This window comes from Squalius cephalus, assembly GCF_949319135.1.
Source record: "Squalius cephalus genome assembly, chromosome: 5".
In the NCBI taxonomy this organism is placed as follows: domain Eukaryota; kingdom Metazoa; phylum Chordata; class Actinopteri; order Cypriniformes; family Leuciscidae; genus Squalius; species Squalius cephalus.
In genome coordinates, this window is record NC_137126.1 from 6,574,357 (window position 1) to 6,594,748 (window position 20,392).

General features: G+C 35.5%; 2 protein-coding genes across 3 annotated transcripts in view; both read left to right on the forward strand.

Annotated features, from left to right (window-relative positions):
- The window catches only part of kntc1 (kinetochore associated 1), a 52,763-nt gene extending 44,434 nt beyond the window's left edge, over positions 1-8,329 (forward strand). For both annotated transcript variants that reach the window (XM_079872687.1, XM_079872688.1), the window contains exons 56-60: positions 1,981-2,110; positions 2,792-2,881; positions 2,962-3,116; positions 6,832-6,934; positions 7,027-8,329. In XM_079872687.1, the coding sequence (XP_079728813.1) occupies positions 1,981-2,110; positions 2,792-2,881; positions 2,962-3,116; positions 6,832-6,934; positions 7,027-7,077 (529 nt within the window). In that variant the 3' untranslated portion in view covers positions 7,078-8,329. The remainder of the gene's footprint in view (positions 1-1,980; positions 2,111-2,791; positions 2,882-2,961; positions 3,117-6,831; positions 6,935-7,026) is intronic.
- Positions 8,330-10,291: 1,962 nt separating this feature from the next.
- Positions 10,292-20,392, forward strand: part of hip1rb (huntingtin interacting protein 1 related b) — a 40,427-nt gene continuing 30,326 nt past the window's right edge. The window contains exon 1 of the mRNA XM_079872694.1: positions 10,292-10,703. Coding sequence (XP_079728820.1) covers positions 10,611-10,703 — 93 coding nt within the window. The 5' untranslated portion in view covers positions 10,292-10,610. The remainder of the gene's footprint in view (positions 10,704-20,392) is intronic.

Sequence of the window (20,392 nt, forward strand, 5' to 3'; positions counted from 1 at the left end):
CGTTGACATGGCTGGTGTCCGAACACCGTCCCGAATTTCAGCCAATCTCATCTGGTCACAGATGAGAAATAAAAAGCCATCCCTGTAAAGCTATGATCAGCTGTTCGGCCAAGCTTTCGATGTTGTTATGGAAAGGCCGAAGCTGATCGGTTGTTTTTTGTCACATGACCTGTTGAGATGAGATGTCGAGATTTTTTTCATCTCGCCGCGGCATAGCCTACATTTGAAAAAACGAATTTGCACACGCAAAAAACGCGATATGTGAACGGCCCCTAAAGTGGTATCGGGTGCGGTTGTATCGGGGTAGTTTTACGAGCACAGTATCGGACTGACACCCAAATACTGGTATCAGTATCAGTGCATCCCTATTTATGTCATTAAATCAGTCCATCAGAAAAGCAGTTCTAGGCTTATTCTTGGCTGGATCACTCTTAGCAGGTTTAAAAAGCCCTTTTAAAATTAAAGATGAACGCAGTTTTGGATTAAATAAAAGTACAGTTAAGTCAAATAAAACACGTTTTATCTCCTGTATTATAGTTTGGTAACACTACAGTAGGATACCATTCATTAACATTACTTAATTGTGCATGTTTGTTCACTTTATTCATTGTGCATTAAATAATGTTAACAGATAAAACTTTTAATTTTAAAAATGTATTAGTACATTTTTTAATTAATCCCAAGGAGAATAATTGCTACAGTATATAACTATTGTTAATTGTTAGGTCATTTTATCTAATGTTATCTAACAAATAGAATCTTATTGTAAAGTGTTTTTAATACTACAGTTTCCATCTTTGTAACCGTGATATACACTTTAATAGATGTAAATTTAATCTAAATTAAGCTTTGGTACCGAAATTGGTACCGAGAACTGTGGATTTTCACAGGTATTGGTACCGAATACTGAAATATTGGTACCGTGACAACACTACATTGGAAAATAAGTTCAAAGAAATTATTAAAATATAATGGCTAAACAAGCCATTCTCTTATTATTATTTTTTTCAAAAGTGCATACTCTTCCTGCCACTACACAGAATACTTTGACAACTTTGTCCCGCTACTTAATAATTCAATTGTATCTGTGATTTGATCATTTGTTTCTGCTGTCTTCAATATTTACTCAATACGGAGCACCTAAAGGGACGGTAGTGGAAAAAATATGGGATGGAAGGAAAACAATTGTTTTCAAAGCTACTGCATTGTCTCGCAAAACTATTGCATTCTCTCGCAAAGATTTTGTTCTCTCGCAAATCTTGTTGTGAGTTCAGGCAAACACTTCCTGTTTAATGTCCCGCTGGCGATGTTTCAGACAACTCCATACATCAACAATGGAGTGGTTCGTTGAGTTTTATTTTGAGCTTGGATTTAAGCATAAAGAAATCCAGTCAGTGCTTAGTTCAAGGAGTTCAGTAAATTTGGCAATATATTCACAGATTCAAACTTGTGAGCTAAATGTTGTTAAAACACAAATGACACCTCTTTCCAATCATAGTACTGCAGACAATGAGCTACAACCTTATTTTCCTCAAAATGAGCTTCATTATATAAATTGATCTCTAAGCAGTTGGCTGAGATTCAAGTATGAAGGTACCGTATGTAAAGTGCAAAACCCGAAAAGCTCTAAGCACTAACTGTATTTCTTTATACTTAAGTCCAAGTTCAAAATAGAACACTATGAAACGCTCCATTGCTAATGTATGAAGTTGTCTGAAACACTGCCAACGGGACATTAAACAGAAAGTATTTTTCCGAATTCACAAGATTTGCGAGAGAACGCAAAAGTTTGCGAGAGAAGGCAAATATTCTTAGCCAGAGAACGCAAAGTTTCTTGGGGGAATGCAAATGTTTTGCAAGAGAAAAGCAAAGCTTTGAAAAATAATTTTTATCCCATCCCAATTTTTTCCACCACCATGTCCCTTTAGGGGCTCCGTAACTCAAAGATGACCATTTCTCTCTTTTTTTTTTTTTTTTTAGATGTCCATTTTTATTCACTTTGGATCTGGTTGCCATTGCCAAGCGGTTTTCTCAGTTCAGTCTGCAGGCCTTCTCTTTGGGCACACTCTTGCTCATACCTTGTGTCAAAAAGAAGGAACCACAGATTCAAGTAGGTTCACAATTCATAACAATAAGAGGGATCATAAAATTGAATTTAGTTTTTTCAGTTGCCTTGATACTATTTCTACAAGTAAATGGTAAATATCTCGTCTTTTATGAGAAAGCCTGCTATTGACGAGATTGTACGGCTTTCCCTGTAGGGGAAAGGGGCGCTATTACACATCATTTTTCAGTTTTACGGAGAATCATGCTTTACAACCCAAAAAGGCTGAATGAAACCATAATAATATCATACCTTTTGTTTACCTTTGTTGTATGGAAAAGAGTTTCTTGGACATTCTGCACATACTGTATCTATTTAATGCTTTGCAAAATAAAAGTGCTAAGTTGTGTGAGTTTTGTATACTATGAGGGCAAGTAAATAATTATACGTTTTTTTCTCTTCCTTTAATTTTAATTACACAAACAGGCACTGACTAATATGAATTAACAACATTAGGATACAGTTAATATTGGGGTTTGGTTTTAGGTTAGTTGCTTGTAATTATGCATAATTTACTATTATTACTACTATAGTAAGTACATGTAACGTGTAACTATGTCACCTTAAAATAAATGATTTTTATTTTTAATGTATACAAGCTTTCCTGTTTCACTGATCTGTGATCTGAATAATGAGTTTGATTTTCAGTGTGTACTAAAACAATGTTTTGTGTGTTTTAAACAATAGAGCTTCCTGTTGTCCTGCAAACCTACCCTCATTCTGGATCAGATAGAGGAAAGCATGACCACTGGAGAGTTAGCCGGCATTCCTTCACAGGTTATTCCTTCTCTTATTGTTAAACAAATCTTTTCACAGTACTTCAGTTGTATATTTTAATTCATTTTTATTTGCTCTAGATCAGAGACACAGTGTTCACGTTCCTTTGTGAAAATGGCAAGTCCCAGACATTGATGAAGACCAAACACTTCACTTATTTGAAGAGGCACTTGATCTCGAAGGGTCTCTCTAAACTAGTGCAGGAGCTGCTGAACTGCCTTATGGAGCAAAATGGGTTAGTTGATCCTACTTGAAATTTCATACATTATTTTTTTCTGATTCAGTTCATTAGTTTGCTAAGTTAAACAGCATTTTTTTGAACTGTTGCTGTACTGGTGAAGCTGTTCTACATAACAGATAATGTACAGTCACCCGGTCAGTATTGCAAAATAAACCTTAACAGAGTGATCGGGAAGTATTAATACAAACACTGCAACAACTAAAGGATTTGTTTGTTTACTCATAATTTACTCACCCCCATGTCATCCAAGATGTTCATGTCTTTCTTTGTTCATTCGAAAAGAAATTAATGTTTTTGAGGAAAACATTCCAGGTTTTTTCTCTATATAGTGAACTTCAACGGGGAGCAACGCGTGACGTAGGAGGAAGTACCGACTCAGTGTTTACAAAGCAAACGTGCAAAGACTGAGTCAAACGCCCTTTACAAAAAAAGGTAAAACAACGATGTCGGACAATTTTGAAGTTGGGGGAGAAAATGAGATGGAGTTTTTCACCCTACCCTACATTCCGCCTACATCACGTGTGACCTTTCCAAAGTGACCACGTAATGCGTGAAGTCGTGGACGTACATCGCAAAGCTAGAGAAAGACAAGGATTTGTGGTTAAAAAGTATATCAACTTTATAAAGAAAATGCAATTTGGACCTTCAAACCGTTGATCCCTGTTGAAGTCCACTATATGGAGAAAAATCCTGTTATGTTATCCTCAAAAACCTTAATTTCTTGAAGAAAGAAAGACATGGATATCTTCGATGACATGGGGGTGAGTAAATTATCAGCATATTTCAATTCTGAAGTGAACTGAATCCTTTAATAGAGCTGGTAAGTCCCGCCCATCCGTAAAACCCCACTGGACCTCTAGATTGAAAAATCGTCAATGCAAGTGAATTTGAGAAAATAATTTTCTGGTCCCGTTTGAATTTTGCCATGAATGTGAACATATGTTGTCTGTGAATTTTTAATATAATGTTTCGTGTAAAGAATGCTACAATTTAGCTGGTAGAAGTTTGATACGGTTAGACTTTGTGTGAGAGCACTTTGTGGACTACAACTCTTCGCTGCTTTCAGACGGGAATCTGAAGAAAGAACAGCCCAATTTGGTTTGAATTGTGACATTTGGGTACAAAACACACAGGCATCTCGATCTGTCTCCATAGATTATCGCAGCATTAGCACCGTGATTTGACAAGTGGAGGGAAAATGTGTTATGGGGTGACGTCACATAGGCGACATGTAGTCTTTCTCGTTATGTCTTTTCTACAACTGCTAGCCAAAGAATCATACAATATACTGTCAAACTCGTAACATGAAAAATTATATAAAAAATTCACAGACAACATATGTTCACATTCATGGCACATTCATGGCACAATTTAAACGGGACCAGAAAATAATTATTTTCTCACATTCACTTGCATAAATTAAAATACATTCCCTTGAACTTGCATACAGACGTACTGTACATTTTGAGGTAATCATTACTTAATCACAGAGCCTGTTTTAAGTTAGGAGCTATAGCTACTATTAAAATGTGAGAGTTTAAAGCACGCAGTGTTTCTGACAAAGTGCACATTCTTCTGTGATTGAGTGCCATAGGTTGCCAACTCCAGTTTCAAATTAAGGTTTAATTTTACATTTACATTTCATACTTTATGATAGGCTTTTTTTCCCCAACTGAGTAACAGTTATTCAGAAGTTAAACATTCACATGAAGATACTGTTTAGGGAAAGTAACTACTTTCAATACATAATCAGTATTTATATTTGATTTGATGTTTGAGTAGTAACAATCAAGATATAACATGTATAACACAAAAGATTCTGGTTCTTTGTAATATATAGGAATGCACCTATTCTCTTGTCCAAGCAAATATAGCAAAACTAATTATCAGAGAGAACTGCTACAGATTTTACTCCGGCCTAACAGTAATGGGATGTTAATAAAGAGTCCCTTATATTCACAAGAAAAAATAAATAAATTACAGTGACATTTTATTTTTTTAGGTCACAAAAAACTGCTGTTGTAAGGCCCCCCAATTGGTCCAACGACAGTTTCGTTGTGCAATTAGTGGGTGAAGTTTTCTGCGCGTTTTGTCTTTTCAGAAGTAATTTAATTACAATTCAACTTTTTTCTGACTCCATTTTATCTCGACCTCATTCTAGGTTAGAATGACAATTTATTACTGATCATTTATATGATCATTTATCTAGACATCTTTTGAAACATTTCTATAAATACTCCTTTCTACCAAGACAGGAACCTCTTTCAAATGGAAACATGAGCTAACAATGGGAATCTGCATTAATCATGGTCCCAGACCTTGGCAGTTTACACTTTACTGAGGACAGAGGGCAATTTACATTAACGCCCGCCACAGTAAGCAAAATATCTCTAAACTCTTAAAACTAGGGATGCACCAAAATAAAAATTCTGGGCCGGAACCGAAAATTCTGGATGCACTTGGCCGAAATTAATTTATTTTAAATACATTTTTTGTATAATTGTATAATTATTATTATTATTAAACTTTTAAATTAAATGCAATAATTTTACTGAATCTGAATTTATAAAACTACAAGCCAACAAAATAAAATAACCACACTTTTATTTAAAGTGACACAAAAATTAGACAGAATAATATTAAATATCAATCTATTATTACAACAGAATCAGATTAAACAGATACCTTTTTTGACCAATTATCAAAATAAAGTAGTCCTACAACGCTATTACTATGAGAGCATGTGAGCATCTAGCAGGGAGTGGGTCAGTGAACGAGAGCACGGCTACAGCACAGTATCAGGCTATTGCAAACAGAAACAAGAGAAATTTCATGTTGGTACGTTATTTGAGCGGACTTTGCTTTTCCGGTGAGCGTGATCGGTACATGAGTGCAGTGTTTGGGCTGTGAGCGACAGAGCGCAGCGCACACACGGAGCAGAGCATTGAGCAGAGAACGCAGCGCGCACACACACAGAACGGAAAGCGCAGCGAACATACGGAATGGAAAAGCGGAGCCGCTCGCAAAGTTACAAAACATGCTGCGCGAGAGGGAAACCTGATCGCTGAACACCCTCTGTGCATATTTTCTGCCTTTTTTTTTTCTCTCTTTCGGCCAAAAACCGAAAATGCCATTTTCAGCGACCAACATTTCGGTGCATCTTCTGTGGGCATGAGACAACTGTACCAGTCGCCATGAGAAATTTCAAATGATCACAAACATGTAGAGTGTTGTTGGACAATTGTTCACATTAAACCTTATAGATTTGTAGGTGAATTTCAGGTGATCTTAGCATGAGAAGAGATGGGGAAAGAGGGGGTGATGAGGTGTGGTGCGTCTCGAATGGTGTTCTTACTTATGCAAGTGTGTTCAAATGTTAATTTCCTTTGTTTTCTCAGAGAGAGTAGCCCTCTCTTCCAGTTCTTCCAGTTTCTCCAGTCTTACACTGTTTTAACTGAAGCGTGCAGATTTTTTATATCCACTGTTACTTGCGTAATTTCCCAAAATGTTTCTTCACAAGTAACTTGCAGTTTTATACTTCAAACGCCAGAGGGCCAGAAGTTACATTGTGTAGCTTTAATGATGGAGGTATTTGTATTAGATAGGTGTTCCTAATCTTTTTAAGTAAAACAAGTTAATTTGTGTTTCTAAGTTGAATAAAAGAATAGTTTCACTGAATCTTTCACTGTCCTTTTTTTCCTTTGAATAGTGAAGAAGAGGCCATTTCCTTTGCCCACGAATATCTGAAATACAGAGAGATGAAAGGAGGACAAACAGCCCCTGTGAGCGACACTCTCTCGGATCCTGTCAGGGTAATTTTTTTTACATTTAATTGCTTTTTATTTGTAATGAATGTTTATTGTGGTTATATTAAATCTACTAAGGTTCTTGTTTTGTCCTTCAGGTATTTTTGGAAAAGGCACTGGAATCTAGGGGTGCTCAAACATCAGCATAACATAAAAAAAGATATATATTATGTGTAATCTGTGGGCAGTAATACAGTATTTTCACTCTGATTGCAAGACTGCACAAGTAAAATGTTATCTGCTTGCATATTTTACATTGTATATTGTTACTTAATAGTATTTCAGTACTCATGTTTTGTGGATATAAACACCATTGTGTATGTAGACAGCTGATTTAAATAAAAATTACTATTACTTTTTCGAAAATATGGAAGTGTTTATGGAGCATTTTAAAAAAGGACCAAGAGCATCCCCCGTCACGTGTCGCTGTCATGGCTGGTTTGGACCAGAGCCTTTGAAAAACAGAATGCCGATGGACTACCATAGGAATTGAAGAATGCAGAAGTAATGCGTCGTTGGGCAACCAATAGTTCCAAACACTGAATAGTTCCAGCATTGAACCCCGTTCATTTCAGTGTTTCTCAAGCACACTTGCTGGTAGGTTGATGAAATGACTCAATTTTTGACATTCTTCAGGAATCTAGCCAGTAGTGGTATTTTCTGGTTTAGTTCATGTTTATCATTAGATAATAGATAGTTGTACTCTAATTAAAGTTAGCTGATGTGAGCAACAGTTACCATGGCAGTTGTTAGATAGAATACTGTGATGAATGTAAGATGCTCCACATGTTTATTGCTCCCTGTGACTAATAATTGTCAAAATTATTATTCCATTTAATTTCCCAGAAAAATGACTTGTAATCTTTTGAGAATGTAAAAGAAAGATCTCATTCTCTTGATTCCAACCTTATCTGAAAGAAGCACATATTACACTGCTGCTGTAGTGAGACTTTGAACTTTAATCTATCACTTTACTTGTGCATAAAGAAATGTATACATCTTTCAGTAAACAGGCCAGGTCTAGTGAAGTGACGGAATTGCAGGCCGACTTTAATTGAATGAAAGAACTACAGTTTGTTTATTGGATTTACCAATTGTTTTTGGATGTCATTTCATTTTGCTTTATTTTGGATAACAATTTTGTCCTCACTTTTAGGAGATGGTAGAGGAATCTCTAGTATGCAGTAAATCTCAAGTTCCAGCTGTTGAACAGATGGGATTTTCTTATGGCCGAGGCTACAAGCACAAAGTGAAAATAGTAGTTATTTTGTAAATATTAGTTCGATATTAATTAATGCAAATAGTGGCAGATACTATTTGCACCTCACTATATTGTTGTAGCTACATACAAACAGTATGCAATACTAACATTGTGTATATGATTAAATTTATAAAATCATTATTTATTCTGCCTTCTGTCATTTTCCATATCAGTAAACACCTCTGACACATTTTTTGTTTTGTTTTCTTGGTTATGTTTTACTCCTTTTCTGGTGATAAGTGATCATGAAAGTGATTTCATTTGTCACACGTTATATTAGGTGTCTTTAACTACTATGTACTTGCTTAAAAAAATAAGTGCAATGTATTTATTGTGTTTATGTTGTATTGCAAAAGACTTTTGGTGCTATAGAGGTGGTATACGGGCAGAGGTGGACAAAGTACACAATTTCCTTACTTGAGTGAAAGTACAGATACTGCTGGTCAAATATTACTCCGTTGCAAGTAAAAGTTGTAAAGACTGATATTTACTTAAGCAAAAGTACAGAAGTACTTGTTTTTAAAGTACCTAAGTATCAAAAGTAAAAAGTAAATGTCAATGCATTGTTTTATTGTTGCATTGTTGTATGTAATACTTACAGTACCTTATGCCTCTGAATCTATGCCTGCCCCTACCCTCATATCAATATCATATTTATTTCTAGAACACAGTTCCAGTAGTGGGATTAAATGTGAGATTGAATAAGTGCACTCAATAATGTCCACAATGGTTTCGGACACCCAAATGGCTGTTCCCTCAAATTTAAAGGTTTGGGGCTTTCAGTATGAATATGTTAGCCTTACTGCTATAAGCTAGTGTGCTCCAAAACAATGACAAAATTTGCATTTAGAAGACCAAACCCAACGTTGAAAATGAAAATCAGATTGATGTCAGAATCCAACGTCAGATTGACGTTAATCTCCAACATTGGACAGACGTGGTATTGTGGTTGAAAATGAAAATTGTGTTGACATCAGAAACCACTCGACCCAACTTTCATTTCCAACCAAAATGCAACCCCTGCAACCAAAATCATCCCCTAACTGACATTACTACTTTCTAGTCAAGTCAAGTCACCTTCATTTATATAGCGCTTTTAACAATATGGATTGTTTCAAAGTAGCTTTACAGTGATTATAGGAAATTACCATAACTGATTGTTTAGGCTTTACAGCAGCTCTAGGATAAAGTTATTGTCCAGCTTAAGTTAGTTTGTATTGATTGATTCACTTCAAGAAACTTGACAGAAATGTAGTAGAGTAAAAAGTATGATATTTGTCTTTTAAATGTAGTGAAGTTAAAGTAAAATGTTTCCAGAAAAAATAATACTCAAGTAAAGTACAGATACTCAAAAAGTGTACTTAAGTACAGTACTCAAGTAAATGTACTTTGTTACTGTCTACCTCTGTATATGGGTAGGTTAGGGACAGGTTTGGTGGTTTATGGTTAGGTTTAAGGGTGGGTTAAGGTGTAAGGGAAGGCTATAATTATCGACGTACTATTATGTAATTATATGCTGGTGTTTTTGTTTTTTAAATATAAGTACTATGTAAAAACATGCATGTACATAATAAATGCATTGTATCAAACGATAAATTGAAATGTTAGTACATAGTAGTTAAAACAAATAAACCAACGTCTATGCACAGCCCTGTTGGATACATAAGGCTATAATAAAACCGCAATATTCCATTTTTAAAAAAGTGACTAAAAGAGTCACTCTTCTCATAGCTTTTGCCATGCTGACTAGCTTGGCATTTTCCTGGTCTTTGATAAATCACTCATCATGAAATAAAGCTTAAACTGAAAGGCTGAATGGTATTGTTTGGTTCAACTCACCTGTTGATCAAACATTGTATGTAACTTGTTGTACCAGATTTATTTATTTATTTTTATTTTTTTCTTTGTTGACTTTGGAAGTAGACTTTATTTTTCATTTTTGCAATAGGCCTATATTTATCACTTTGATTATAAACTCTTATTTTCCTTATTCATTAACTTTTTGATAGCTGATAAACCAGACCTGCTGGAACCCATATGTCTTCTAAATAGAAATAGAAGCTGAATTGTAAGTTTCAGATGGGGTGGACTGTATACTGTAGCGCGTATGACGCAAAGGCAGCACCTCTGCGATGATTTATCACTTTATATGTGAACTCTCTTGACCAGATGTCAGCTTAGGCGTTATTAAAACGCGCATTATTACTCCTCCCACAGACAGCAATGCTGTAGTACGACTCAAACCGGCAAGCAAAGAAGCCAGAACAGGTTTTTCCTCCATGTCCTACTTAGCGTCGCAACACGCAAGAAAACAACCCTCACACAGCCACACTGGATTGTCTAAGGACGGATACTTTGGAGCATAACACGATACGATAGGGAACTGTTTGTTAACCATAAACCACGAGAGCACCATAAAGGATGAATTCAATACGACAGGTGCCTTCGCGGGTTAAAAGCAAGAGGACGGAAACGATGTTAGGAGGCGAGAGAGATCATTTCGAAAAACAGCAGGTATGGCAACCTATGTATAGTTGATATCTTGTTACGATGCTAATGGTTAGCGTTCTTTTGTGGATACTGTGCTAGCAATGACTACATTTTACGACGTAATATGGTGTAGGCTACACTCGAACCAGCAGAATAGCCTACATTACTGTGGATGCACGATTACAAACACAGCTTGCGTAGGCACTTTCTCATCTACACTATTGCAGTTTTAGCGTATTTCCAGAAATGTCGGCCGTTAAAACATTCAAGTGTATTTATTTATTTAAAGTGTTAAACTCAAACTTGCTGAAACGAAACAATAGGTTTTCAACAACTGGCAAGACCAGTTCATTTGACATAACGTCATCCGGGGACTCGTTGAACCTGTCCATACAAAATGATAAGAAGAACACAAATGTTCACCACGTGATATTAACATATGTTATTCTTTTGGCTATGATTATTAATTCTAGACTGCTTCCAGGATTATCTGACTGGACTATATGATTTGTGATGTTCGTGTGCACTGTCAGAGTGATGACGTAAACTGTATCAAAGTAAAACGATACTTATGCCATAGATTTTTTTTTTTTTTTTTTTTTTTTTTTTTTTTTACGGTTACCTTTAGATTTATCAAACTACAGTCACATCTTTCTCTATTATTTGCCAAAAAAAAAAAAAAAAAAAAAATATATTAAAAAATACTGAGACATATTACTATATAGCCTAATACAAATCACATCATCAATTAAACTGGGATAATATTGAACAGTACAGGCATGCATGTATGGGCTAATCTTGATTAAAAAGTTTAAATAGACAGACTGATAAAAACAAAAGATCTGAAAGCATGGTAGTGAATTGTGGTCTTATATTAGCCTACTAATTTGGAACATTTCAAGGGAATTAAATAGAAACCTCTTAATCAAATAAGATCCAACTGAATAAAGAAGAAAAAATAACTATAGTAGACTATTCACTGATTATTATTATTTATTTATTTTTTTTGGCATATTGAGAAAGAAAAGAATATATCTTCTGTTCAGACCATTAAATATCAAACTGTCACAAAAGTATGTATAGATATACTATACTATAACTTGTCAAGACACTTACAATAGACCTTAAAAAACCTAACCATATTTACTTGGAGTTAAGGGACGCATACCAGACATAGTGTATCTCTGGTATGTGTCCCTTAACCCCAAGTAAATATGATTAGGTTTTTTAAGGTCTATTGTAAGTGTCTTGACAAGATATTTCTGTTTAATTATATGTCAATACCAATCTATAGTCATTTATAGCATTTCAGTTGTCACTTTCCCTAGTCATTAGCATTTTGAACAATTCCACCAAATAATGCTACAACTAAGTTGAATAATATGTTTCTAATGGAAGTGATTGTTTATGCTTCCAAGCAAATTATTGAATTAGAAATAAATAAATATTAATGTTTACTGTGGTTAATCCATACATTTTGATATTTTAATTCAATGTTTCATGTTGATCTTACAATAGCAATGCTACTTTTCACATTACCTATTAAGTTGCTGTTAGAGGAGAGGGCCAAAATTTGTGTGATAAAGCATCATAGATTTGGTTAATTACCCTATATAAAAAGGGTAACACTATTTTAAGGTGTCATTGTTAGACTGTAATTAGCGCTGAGTAATATTAAGTAACTACATGTAGCCTACTAACTACAGGGTTAAGATTAGGGTTTGGTTTGGTTTAGGGTTAGTTGCATGTAAGTATGCAGAATTTATAGTTATTATAGTAACTACATGTAACTATGTAACAATGACACTGTAAAATAAAGTGTTACCAAAAAAAAAAAGAAAAGGGAAAGCATGTGATGTTGCATGATTAATGATGCAATGGCTGCATTTTTCCCCTTAGTTATGCAGGACCAAGAACCTGGTTTGGCAGGTTCTTCTTCCCTTTTGCTTTGTATTCCACACATAGTGTTGTTGCTGGTTGAAAATGGTGAGGATCAGTCAGTACTAAGTGACTTAAGATATCAGGTAATGGTTTGCATACTATAAGTAGCTTGTCAACTAACTCTGATTAGAGTATTAGTAGACTTTTAGGTTAAGGTTTGGTGTTTGGGTAATTGGAATAAGTTGACATGTTGTTGACATATAAAGTTACTTATAGTCAGTAGGATGTATTTTGGGTGAGCATCAAAATAAAGTGTTAGCAGATATTAGGTAAACAGTCTACTAATACTCTGGTAAGTGACATGTAGTCGCAAAGTGGACCATCGAAATAAAGTGTTACCCAGTTAATTAGTAGTTTTATGATAAAGAATTAAACCATGAAATATTTTCAGAAATGTTATGTGCTTCCAGAAAGGTATGTAATTTAAAGGGATAGGTCACCCAAAATTCTAATAACGAGTATAACTTGTTCTTCCATGTTGCACAAAAATAAATGTAATGCAGAATGTTAATGACTGCCAGCCTCAGTCACCATTCACTTTCAGTGCAACTTTTGTCACTCTGTCTCTACGGCCCAGTTGTTCAAAAGAAATGTAATCAGATTTTGGTTTTCGGACTGGCTCAAATCTTGAAAATGGGTTGTTCAAACGAAAAAAAGTCTGATTAGATCATGTAATCCAATCTTGATTTTGATCTGGATCAAACCCTCAGTAAGAGTTGTTCAAAACTCTTTAGTAAGATTGGAACACTTTTGATCCCAAAAATCTGGATTATCCTGATCCCAGCAGAAGGATTCAGGATTAATTTAAGGCACAAAACGTAAAACTTGGTCAAAAATGGCAATGTTTGTATTTATGTAGTAAATGTACACATTTAAATATTTTGCACTTCATTTGTTTAAACATAGCTGTAGGCTATCTATTAAGCATTGCAGTAAAGTAAAGTTAAAAACAATTGAGATTGTGTCCCCATAACATTTTCCAGCTTCCAAAAATGATGAGATGAACCAGTCCGAGGTAGTTTCTAGCAATTGCACCCCTTATTGCATGTATATATGTATTAATTTGGTGTGGGTCAGATGAGCGGCCTAACCGTTTAAAAGAAATTGGAAATTTATGGTGGTGTTGTTTATATCATATAAAGGGATAGGCCTAGTTCACCCAAAAATGACAATTATCATCATTTACTCACCCATATGTTGTTCCAAACCTGTATGAGTTTAACACAAAAGATATTTTAAAGACTGTTGGTAACCAAACAGTTGATGATGGTAGCCATTGACTTCCACAGTATTTATTTCCCCCAATGGCTACTGTCAACTGTCTGGTTACCAACGTTCTTCAAAATATCTTCTTTTGTGCTAAACAGAAGAAAGAAACTCATACATGTTTGTAACAACCTGAGGGTAAGTAAATGATGATAGCATTTTCATTTTTGGGTGAACTATTAGGCTACATTAATTGTGCTGCTTTCAGTCTCTTCAATTAAAAAAAGTGACCCTATAGCTAGTAGCCAACATTATGAAATGTAGTCCCATTTAGAGCTCTGGAAATAGGGATTTGGCAAAGTTTGTATCTAGATCAGGGCGATCCGGTCCAGAATTTCTTTTAAAAAAGAATTACCTGCAAAGCAAAATATGACATTTCCCAATCTAGACCCAGATTAAAGTTTTTGAAAAACTGGGCCTAAATGAAAGAAAGTCATTGGAACAACATGAGAGTGAGGGTGTTAACAGACCTTTCATTTTTAATGGAACTGTTCATTTAAATGCTCACACAAAACGCCAGAAACGATCTCACACAAAAGCTCAATGTTCTTTTCTCACTGACTGGTCAACTATGCCACATAGTTCTGTCTGTTTACTTTGCAGCCCTGTGTGTTTTGCGTCAGTCTGCTGTAAGCTCTCGCGTGAGTTGGGCCGCCCTGCATGGGCAAATGTTGCCAAGCAACCTATTGCCTTTGTGTTATCTCTCTGTAAAGCGAGTATTCAGAGGTGGTGAGTATATGTCACCCTACCGTAGGGATGTCCTTGCATGAGTCAGTGAATGCACTCTCAGTGTAGGTTGTGTCAGGAGGGGCATCCGGCATAAAACAAATGCCAAATAAATATGTGAGTGATCCTCTGTGGTGACCTCTAGCGGGAGCTGACAAAAGTGAGAGAGAGATCGTAGGGATGCCCTTGCTTCAGGAGTGTGTATGCAGAGGAAGTTACCTTGAAAGAACAGAGTGTATTGTACACTGCTGACGTGCTGAGCTTTTGTTGGTAACCAGACTGTTGACTGTAGCCATTGACTTCCATAGTAGTTTTTTCCTACTATGAAACTCAATGGATAGCGTCAACTGTTTGAATACCAACATTTTTTTAAATATCTTTTGTGTTCAACAGAAGAAAGAAACTCATACAGGTTTGGAACAGCTTGAGGGTGAGAAAGTGATCTAAAACATTACAACAAACCACAACTATGACAACAAAATATATGGTACAAGAGGCCAAACATATTACACGTTAGTAATATAACAACCGTTGGTTGTTTATTGTTGCCAAACAACATAGTACATTAAGATAGATTGTTCTCAGATGTGTGTGTGTGTCAGCATATTTTATAATGGCTTTGGATGTGGCTAATCAAACCAGAAATGAAAATGTATGAAAATCTGAAGTTGTCTGTCAGTATGTAATGTTTTACCAGTGTTCTTGTACCTCAGTTTCACACAGTCGTCCTTTCTTATTAAGTAGGTATAGAATGCCATTCTATTCACTGAGAGCAGGAAGGGCAAACTCAGTTCTGGCTCAGGTTTCCTTCAGTGTTGAGAGTTTAGCCTCCTCTATTTGGTGACACAAAAAGACAGTAGGCAAAATGAGAAGCTTGTGAAACAAAGTCTTCCAGGGACAGTTTTTTGCTCTGCTAATGGCCAAATGGAGTTACATTTCATGCTCTGGAATTGTTTTATGTAAAATGTATACCCATCCTTTCCATTTTAATGGTTTAGCCTAATGATTTTAGCCTACCCTTTTACAAATTCTTGATTTTGATTTTGTAGAATAGGTTTTCATACTTGAATGTTAAAAAAAAAAAAACATTAGTTTTTCATATATTTTTCATTATTGCAGTACCTCTATTCCTAGACTGTAACACTTTGTTTAGTTCCTGTCTCTATGATCCCTGTCTTTCTGAAAAGCGCAGTGTGCTCTGATTGGTCGCTGGACCAGTGGGTTGTGATTGGCCATCCGCTTCACCACGCCCCTTACCCTAACCATGAGTGTCAACACACTACTAATGTAGCTCAACCAGGCCTTGCCCTTTATTTTTTCTTTGCAAATGCCTTGGTTAGGAATTATTTAAATGAGGAATAATGTGGCACGTTCATTCCCAGAAGAAAACTTTCAGGGTGTTTCAGGGAGTGTGCACTGATATAGAGAATAACTCCCTTTGGAGTGACTTTGTGCTTTGTGACTTTGCAGAACTACAGTAAATAAAAATGTGAAAAAGCATAATAGGTCCTCTTTAATTCATTATTCATGTCAATTGAATTCATAAAGCTTAATTTAATCAATATTTTCAAATCCAATCAATGAAAATATAACAATTCATTTTTAAATGAACATTTTATTGTACAATAGTAAGATATTTCTATCATATTTTCTTTGTTAACCAGACTTTTGTGAAGACTGTTGAGATTCTGTTTCTGTGCAATAATTACTGACGCTAGTCCATATCACGATTTGAAAGTCCAAGTCCTAGTCCAAATCCGAAATTTGCCAAATTCCATGCTATATACAGTAAATTCCATTTATATGCCTGCATTCTAGGCATATCTGCTTTTGTTTTTCTGCACTGTGGAAATCATAGGGTCCTAATTATCTGATTGTTTTAACACATTATGTTAGAAGAACTGTCAGTGATCTCTTTTAATGAGTTGCCTGCTTAGTTTTTTCAGTGGACCTTCATGGAGTTAGTGTTAGTGAGACTCTCATGTAGTGGTTAGTGGATTTTTTAGGTTTTAGATTTCTTTTATGCTCGTAGAGGTATGCGATATTGACACACACACACAAAAAAAATCTCGATATTTTCTGCCATTTTGTTGATTACAATAATTGTGTCTTTGTGCTGGTACCTTGGCTGTTTTAGGCCCATCGTGGACAGCTAAGTCAAGTCAAGTCACCTTTATTTATATAGTGCTTTATACAGATTGTTTCAGTTCCGTTGTATAGTTCTGTTATAACAACTCTCCGAGTGTTTGGCATGGTAATGGGTTTGACAATGATTGGTCTTGGTGAAATATATCTGCTACGCTGCTGCTGCTGTTATTGCTGCTGCTGCAGAGAAAGTACGGGACTTGCTACTGCCAATACAATCCCGACACGCTGCTGTGAGCAAGTAAGACATGCTGCTGCTGTACAATATGAATTACCCGTTGTAGATCTATACAGGTGGAGCTGGGGAAGATGCAGGGTTTCTAAAAGCGTGCTGCACTGCTAAGGCAAATGCTATCTGGCACATTCTCACCTCTGAAAGGTTATCCCATTTCAAATGGAATTTATAGCTTGGTGGTTTTTACAGCCATAGGCTTCACAATGCTGTGATATTTTCTATGAAAATTAATTGATTTGTAGTGTGAAGAACAGCGTTATGTTAACTGTTCCAAGATGGCGGACGCATCAACGTGTCTGGAGTGGTCGAATGTGGCATCTATCTATGTATACATATCTATGGTAAAACCTGCCAGTTTAAACCAATGTGACAAGATGGGGTGGTGTATCGTTTCCATAACACCGGCTCTTTACTTAAAGTCTGTGTGAACCGGAAGTTGCAAGCGACTTTACTTCAGTGTTGTGACGTATTTCCTAATGAAACTGACATCACTGGTAACAATCCTCCGCTATCTTTCCTGTGATGGCCCTTAAATATCATTCTGTGCGTCTGTTTGGTGCGGCTGTGCATCATCGCACTCCATGTGCTGTAGAAACAGTATATTTCGTGATGTGGAAAAAGCTCCTTTATCAGACAGACCTGATCCTCTGATTCATAATGAGAAGCAGGACCGCTCACACCCTGGAAGTTTCTGGATATATCCATCATAAACACACTTCTGTCATCTCTCAATGATATTCTTAAACTATGTAATAGGCACACAGTCTAACAAACCCATTAGTAGTAGTATTGCTGCTGTAGCTCGTCTCATGCTTTCTGTAGATTAATGCAAAGACTCATGGTTATGTTATGTATAATGTGTTCTTAAATAATTTATTATGTATATTATTTTAATATGTCAGGATAAGTTATTACAGGATAATCCAGATTTTTGGGATCAAACGTGTTCCAATCTTACTAAAGAGTTTTGAACAACTCTCACTGAGGGTTTGATCCAGATCAAAACCAAGATTGGATTACGTGATCTAATCCGATTTCAGAAGACTTTTTTTCTTTTGAACAACCCGTTTTCAAGATTTGAGCCAGTCCGAAAACCAAAATCTGATCACATTTCTTTTGAACAACTGGGCCTTAGTGACAGACTGATAAAAGTTGCACTGATGGTGACAGAGGCTGTCAGTTTAACCATGGAGGGAAGAACCCCCCAAAACGGGGTCTATCATGAAAGTTAGCCAATAGGAAGACCATCTGTCTAAGATAGTGTGCCAGCGTTTGGCACCTAACCAACCCAATTCCTCGGGCTGACATGCTTTGTTCTGCACAATCTGCTCTTTGTGCTGTCCATTGCCTTCATTTTGTTCGCCCAGATTTGGGGCCAACAAACACAATCTCACTTGCACATTAATGAGCCACAGACCAACATTCAAAGGAATGCACATTAAATTCTGTGCTTCTGTTTTGTAAAACATCTTCCAAACTCAAGATTAAGTTGTCAACGTTTTATTTTATTATATATACCCTGGCCTAGCCGATCTGAGAAATCATTCACTGCTAAACATGCAAGAGAATTTATAATATAATGTCAATCATTTATTCGTTTTTTGTTGTTGTTGTTGTTGTTGTTTCTTTGCATTATTTTTCATTTTCAAGTATGTATGTAAGACTTTAAGAATTATTCAATTAATGTAATGAAGATAATTGTTATTTCTAGTAGTATCATTTGGAAGACGTGGCTGCGCATTATTAGTGAGCCAGTGATAAAGAGTGGTTATTTTATTAGTGGTAAAGATATTTTCTTCAATATTTTCTTGTTTTAAAACATACAATGTGCAGCATTAAATTATACCTTTTGCCACGCAAAGGTTTATCTAGTGTAAAATTCCATCCGTAAATTGGATTATATTTAATTTTGAGAAAACAGCATTTTTCTGCAGTTCCACAGCACGTCATGTGACGCCTGATCCCAGAACCAAAGATGTGTTCACAGCATGTTGGAATTACTTGTAGAACTTATATTTACAACTTGTAAACTCTACCGCTACAACTTGTACCACATAGCGCTGCAATGTGATGAGACACTCAAAATGGCAGCAGTAAAAAGCAGTTATTTAGGAATATTTCTGTTTAAAAATTCCTATAATTGACTATTGTTAATGTCTTAATAATGTAAAAACAATCTGAAAATAAGACATAGAATACAGTTTAATGTAGCTAGCTTAGAGTTACTAATGTCTTAAATAAGGTAAATAAACTTAAGGCATAACTGTTACTTGCATTGTGGTTGTGGTACACATTGTGGCGTTAATATTTATGTTTAATTCAGTTTTTGAAAGGAAAGATAACAAGGCTGTGAGGGATGGAAGTACAGTGAGCCAAAGACCAACATTCAATGAGTTCAATGTTCAATGGATTTGTTTAACAACAGACCGATTGTTCAGCTGGCATAACATCTTTACAAAAAAGTAGACAAACACGTCATAAAACAGTTTTGAAAGTTGTAAGTTGTGAAAATTACATGACCTAGGATGTTTATAGGGTGCGTGCCATTGTAAAGACTGTAAGGGCAAATTCCAAACAGCGTTTTTGCAGCCTTGAAGGGTCCCATTTTTCCCATTTTTCGAGAATAAAGTCGAAACATTTCGAGATTAAAGACGAAACATTTCGAGATTAAAGTCGAAACATTGCGAGAATAAAGTCAAAATTATGAGAAGTCTTCCATATAAGTTTTTGTGTGTGTGTCGTCACGAGCCCATTTCTTTACAAAAAAATAAAAAAATAAGAACTTCTACGGAAGACTGTATTCTCGTAATTTTGACTTATTCTCGAAATATTTTGACTTTAATCTCAAAGTATATCGACTTTATTCTCAAAATATTTCGACTTTATTCTCAAAATATTTCGACTATAATCTCGAAATATTTCGACTATAATCTCGAAATATTTCGACTTTAATCTCGAAATGCTAGAATTTTTTTTATGTTGTAGTTCAGGACTTCCGTAATTTAATGCATCCTTGCTGAATAAAATAATCAGTTGTTTCATTTCTTTACAAAAAAAAAAAAAAAAAAAAATTCCTTACTGACCCCAAACTTTTGAACGGTAGTGTATAATGTTACAAAAGCTTTATATTTCATAAAATGTACTCAACTGTTTTCAACATTGATAATAATCTGAAATGTTTCTCACTTCGGATTGGAAGTCTGTCCCTCACAGCCTAATGTGAGCCTTCACATAATTATAGAACCTTCACATGACAAGACACCATGCCTAATGTTTTTGGTTTACTGTTTTTGTATTTATTTGACAGGGAGACCTTGAAAATTCACTTTGAAAGGACATGAGGATGAATAAATAATGACATAATTTAAAGAAACTTGCATAGTAATTTTTTTTTTTGTTT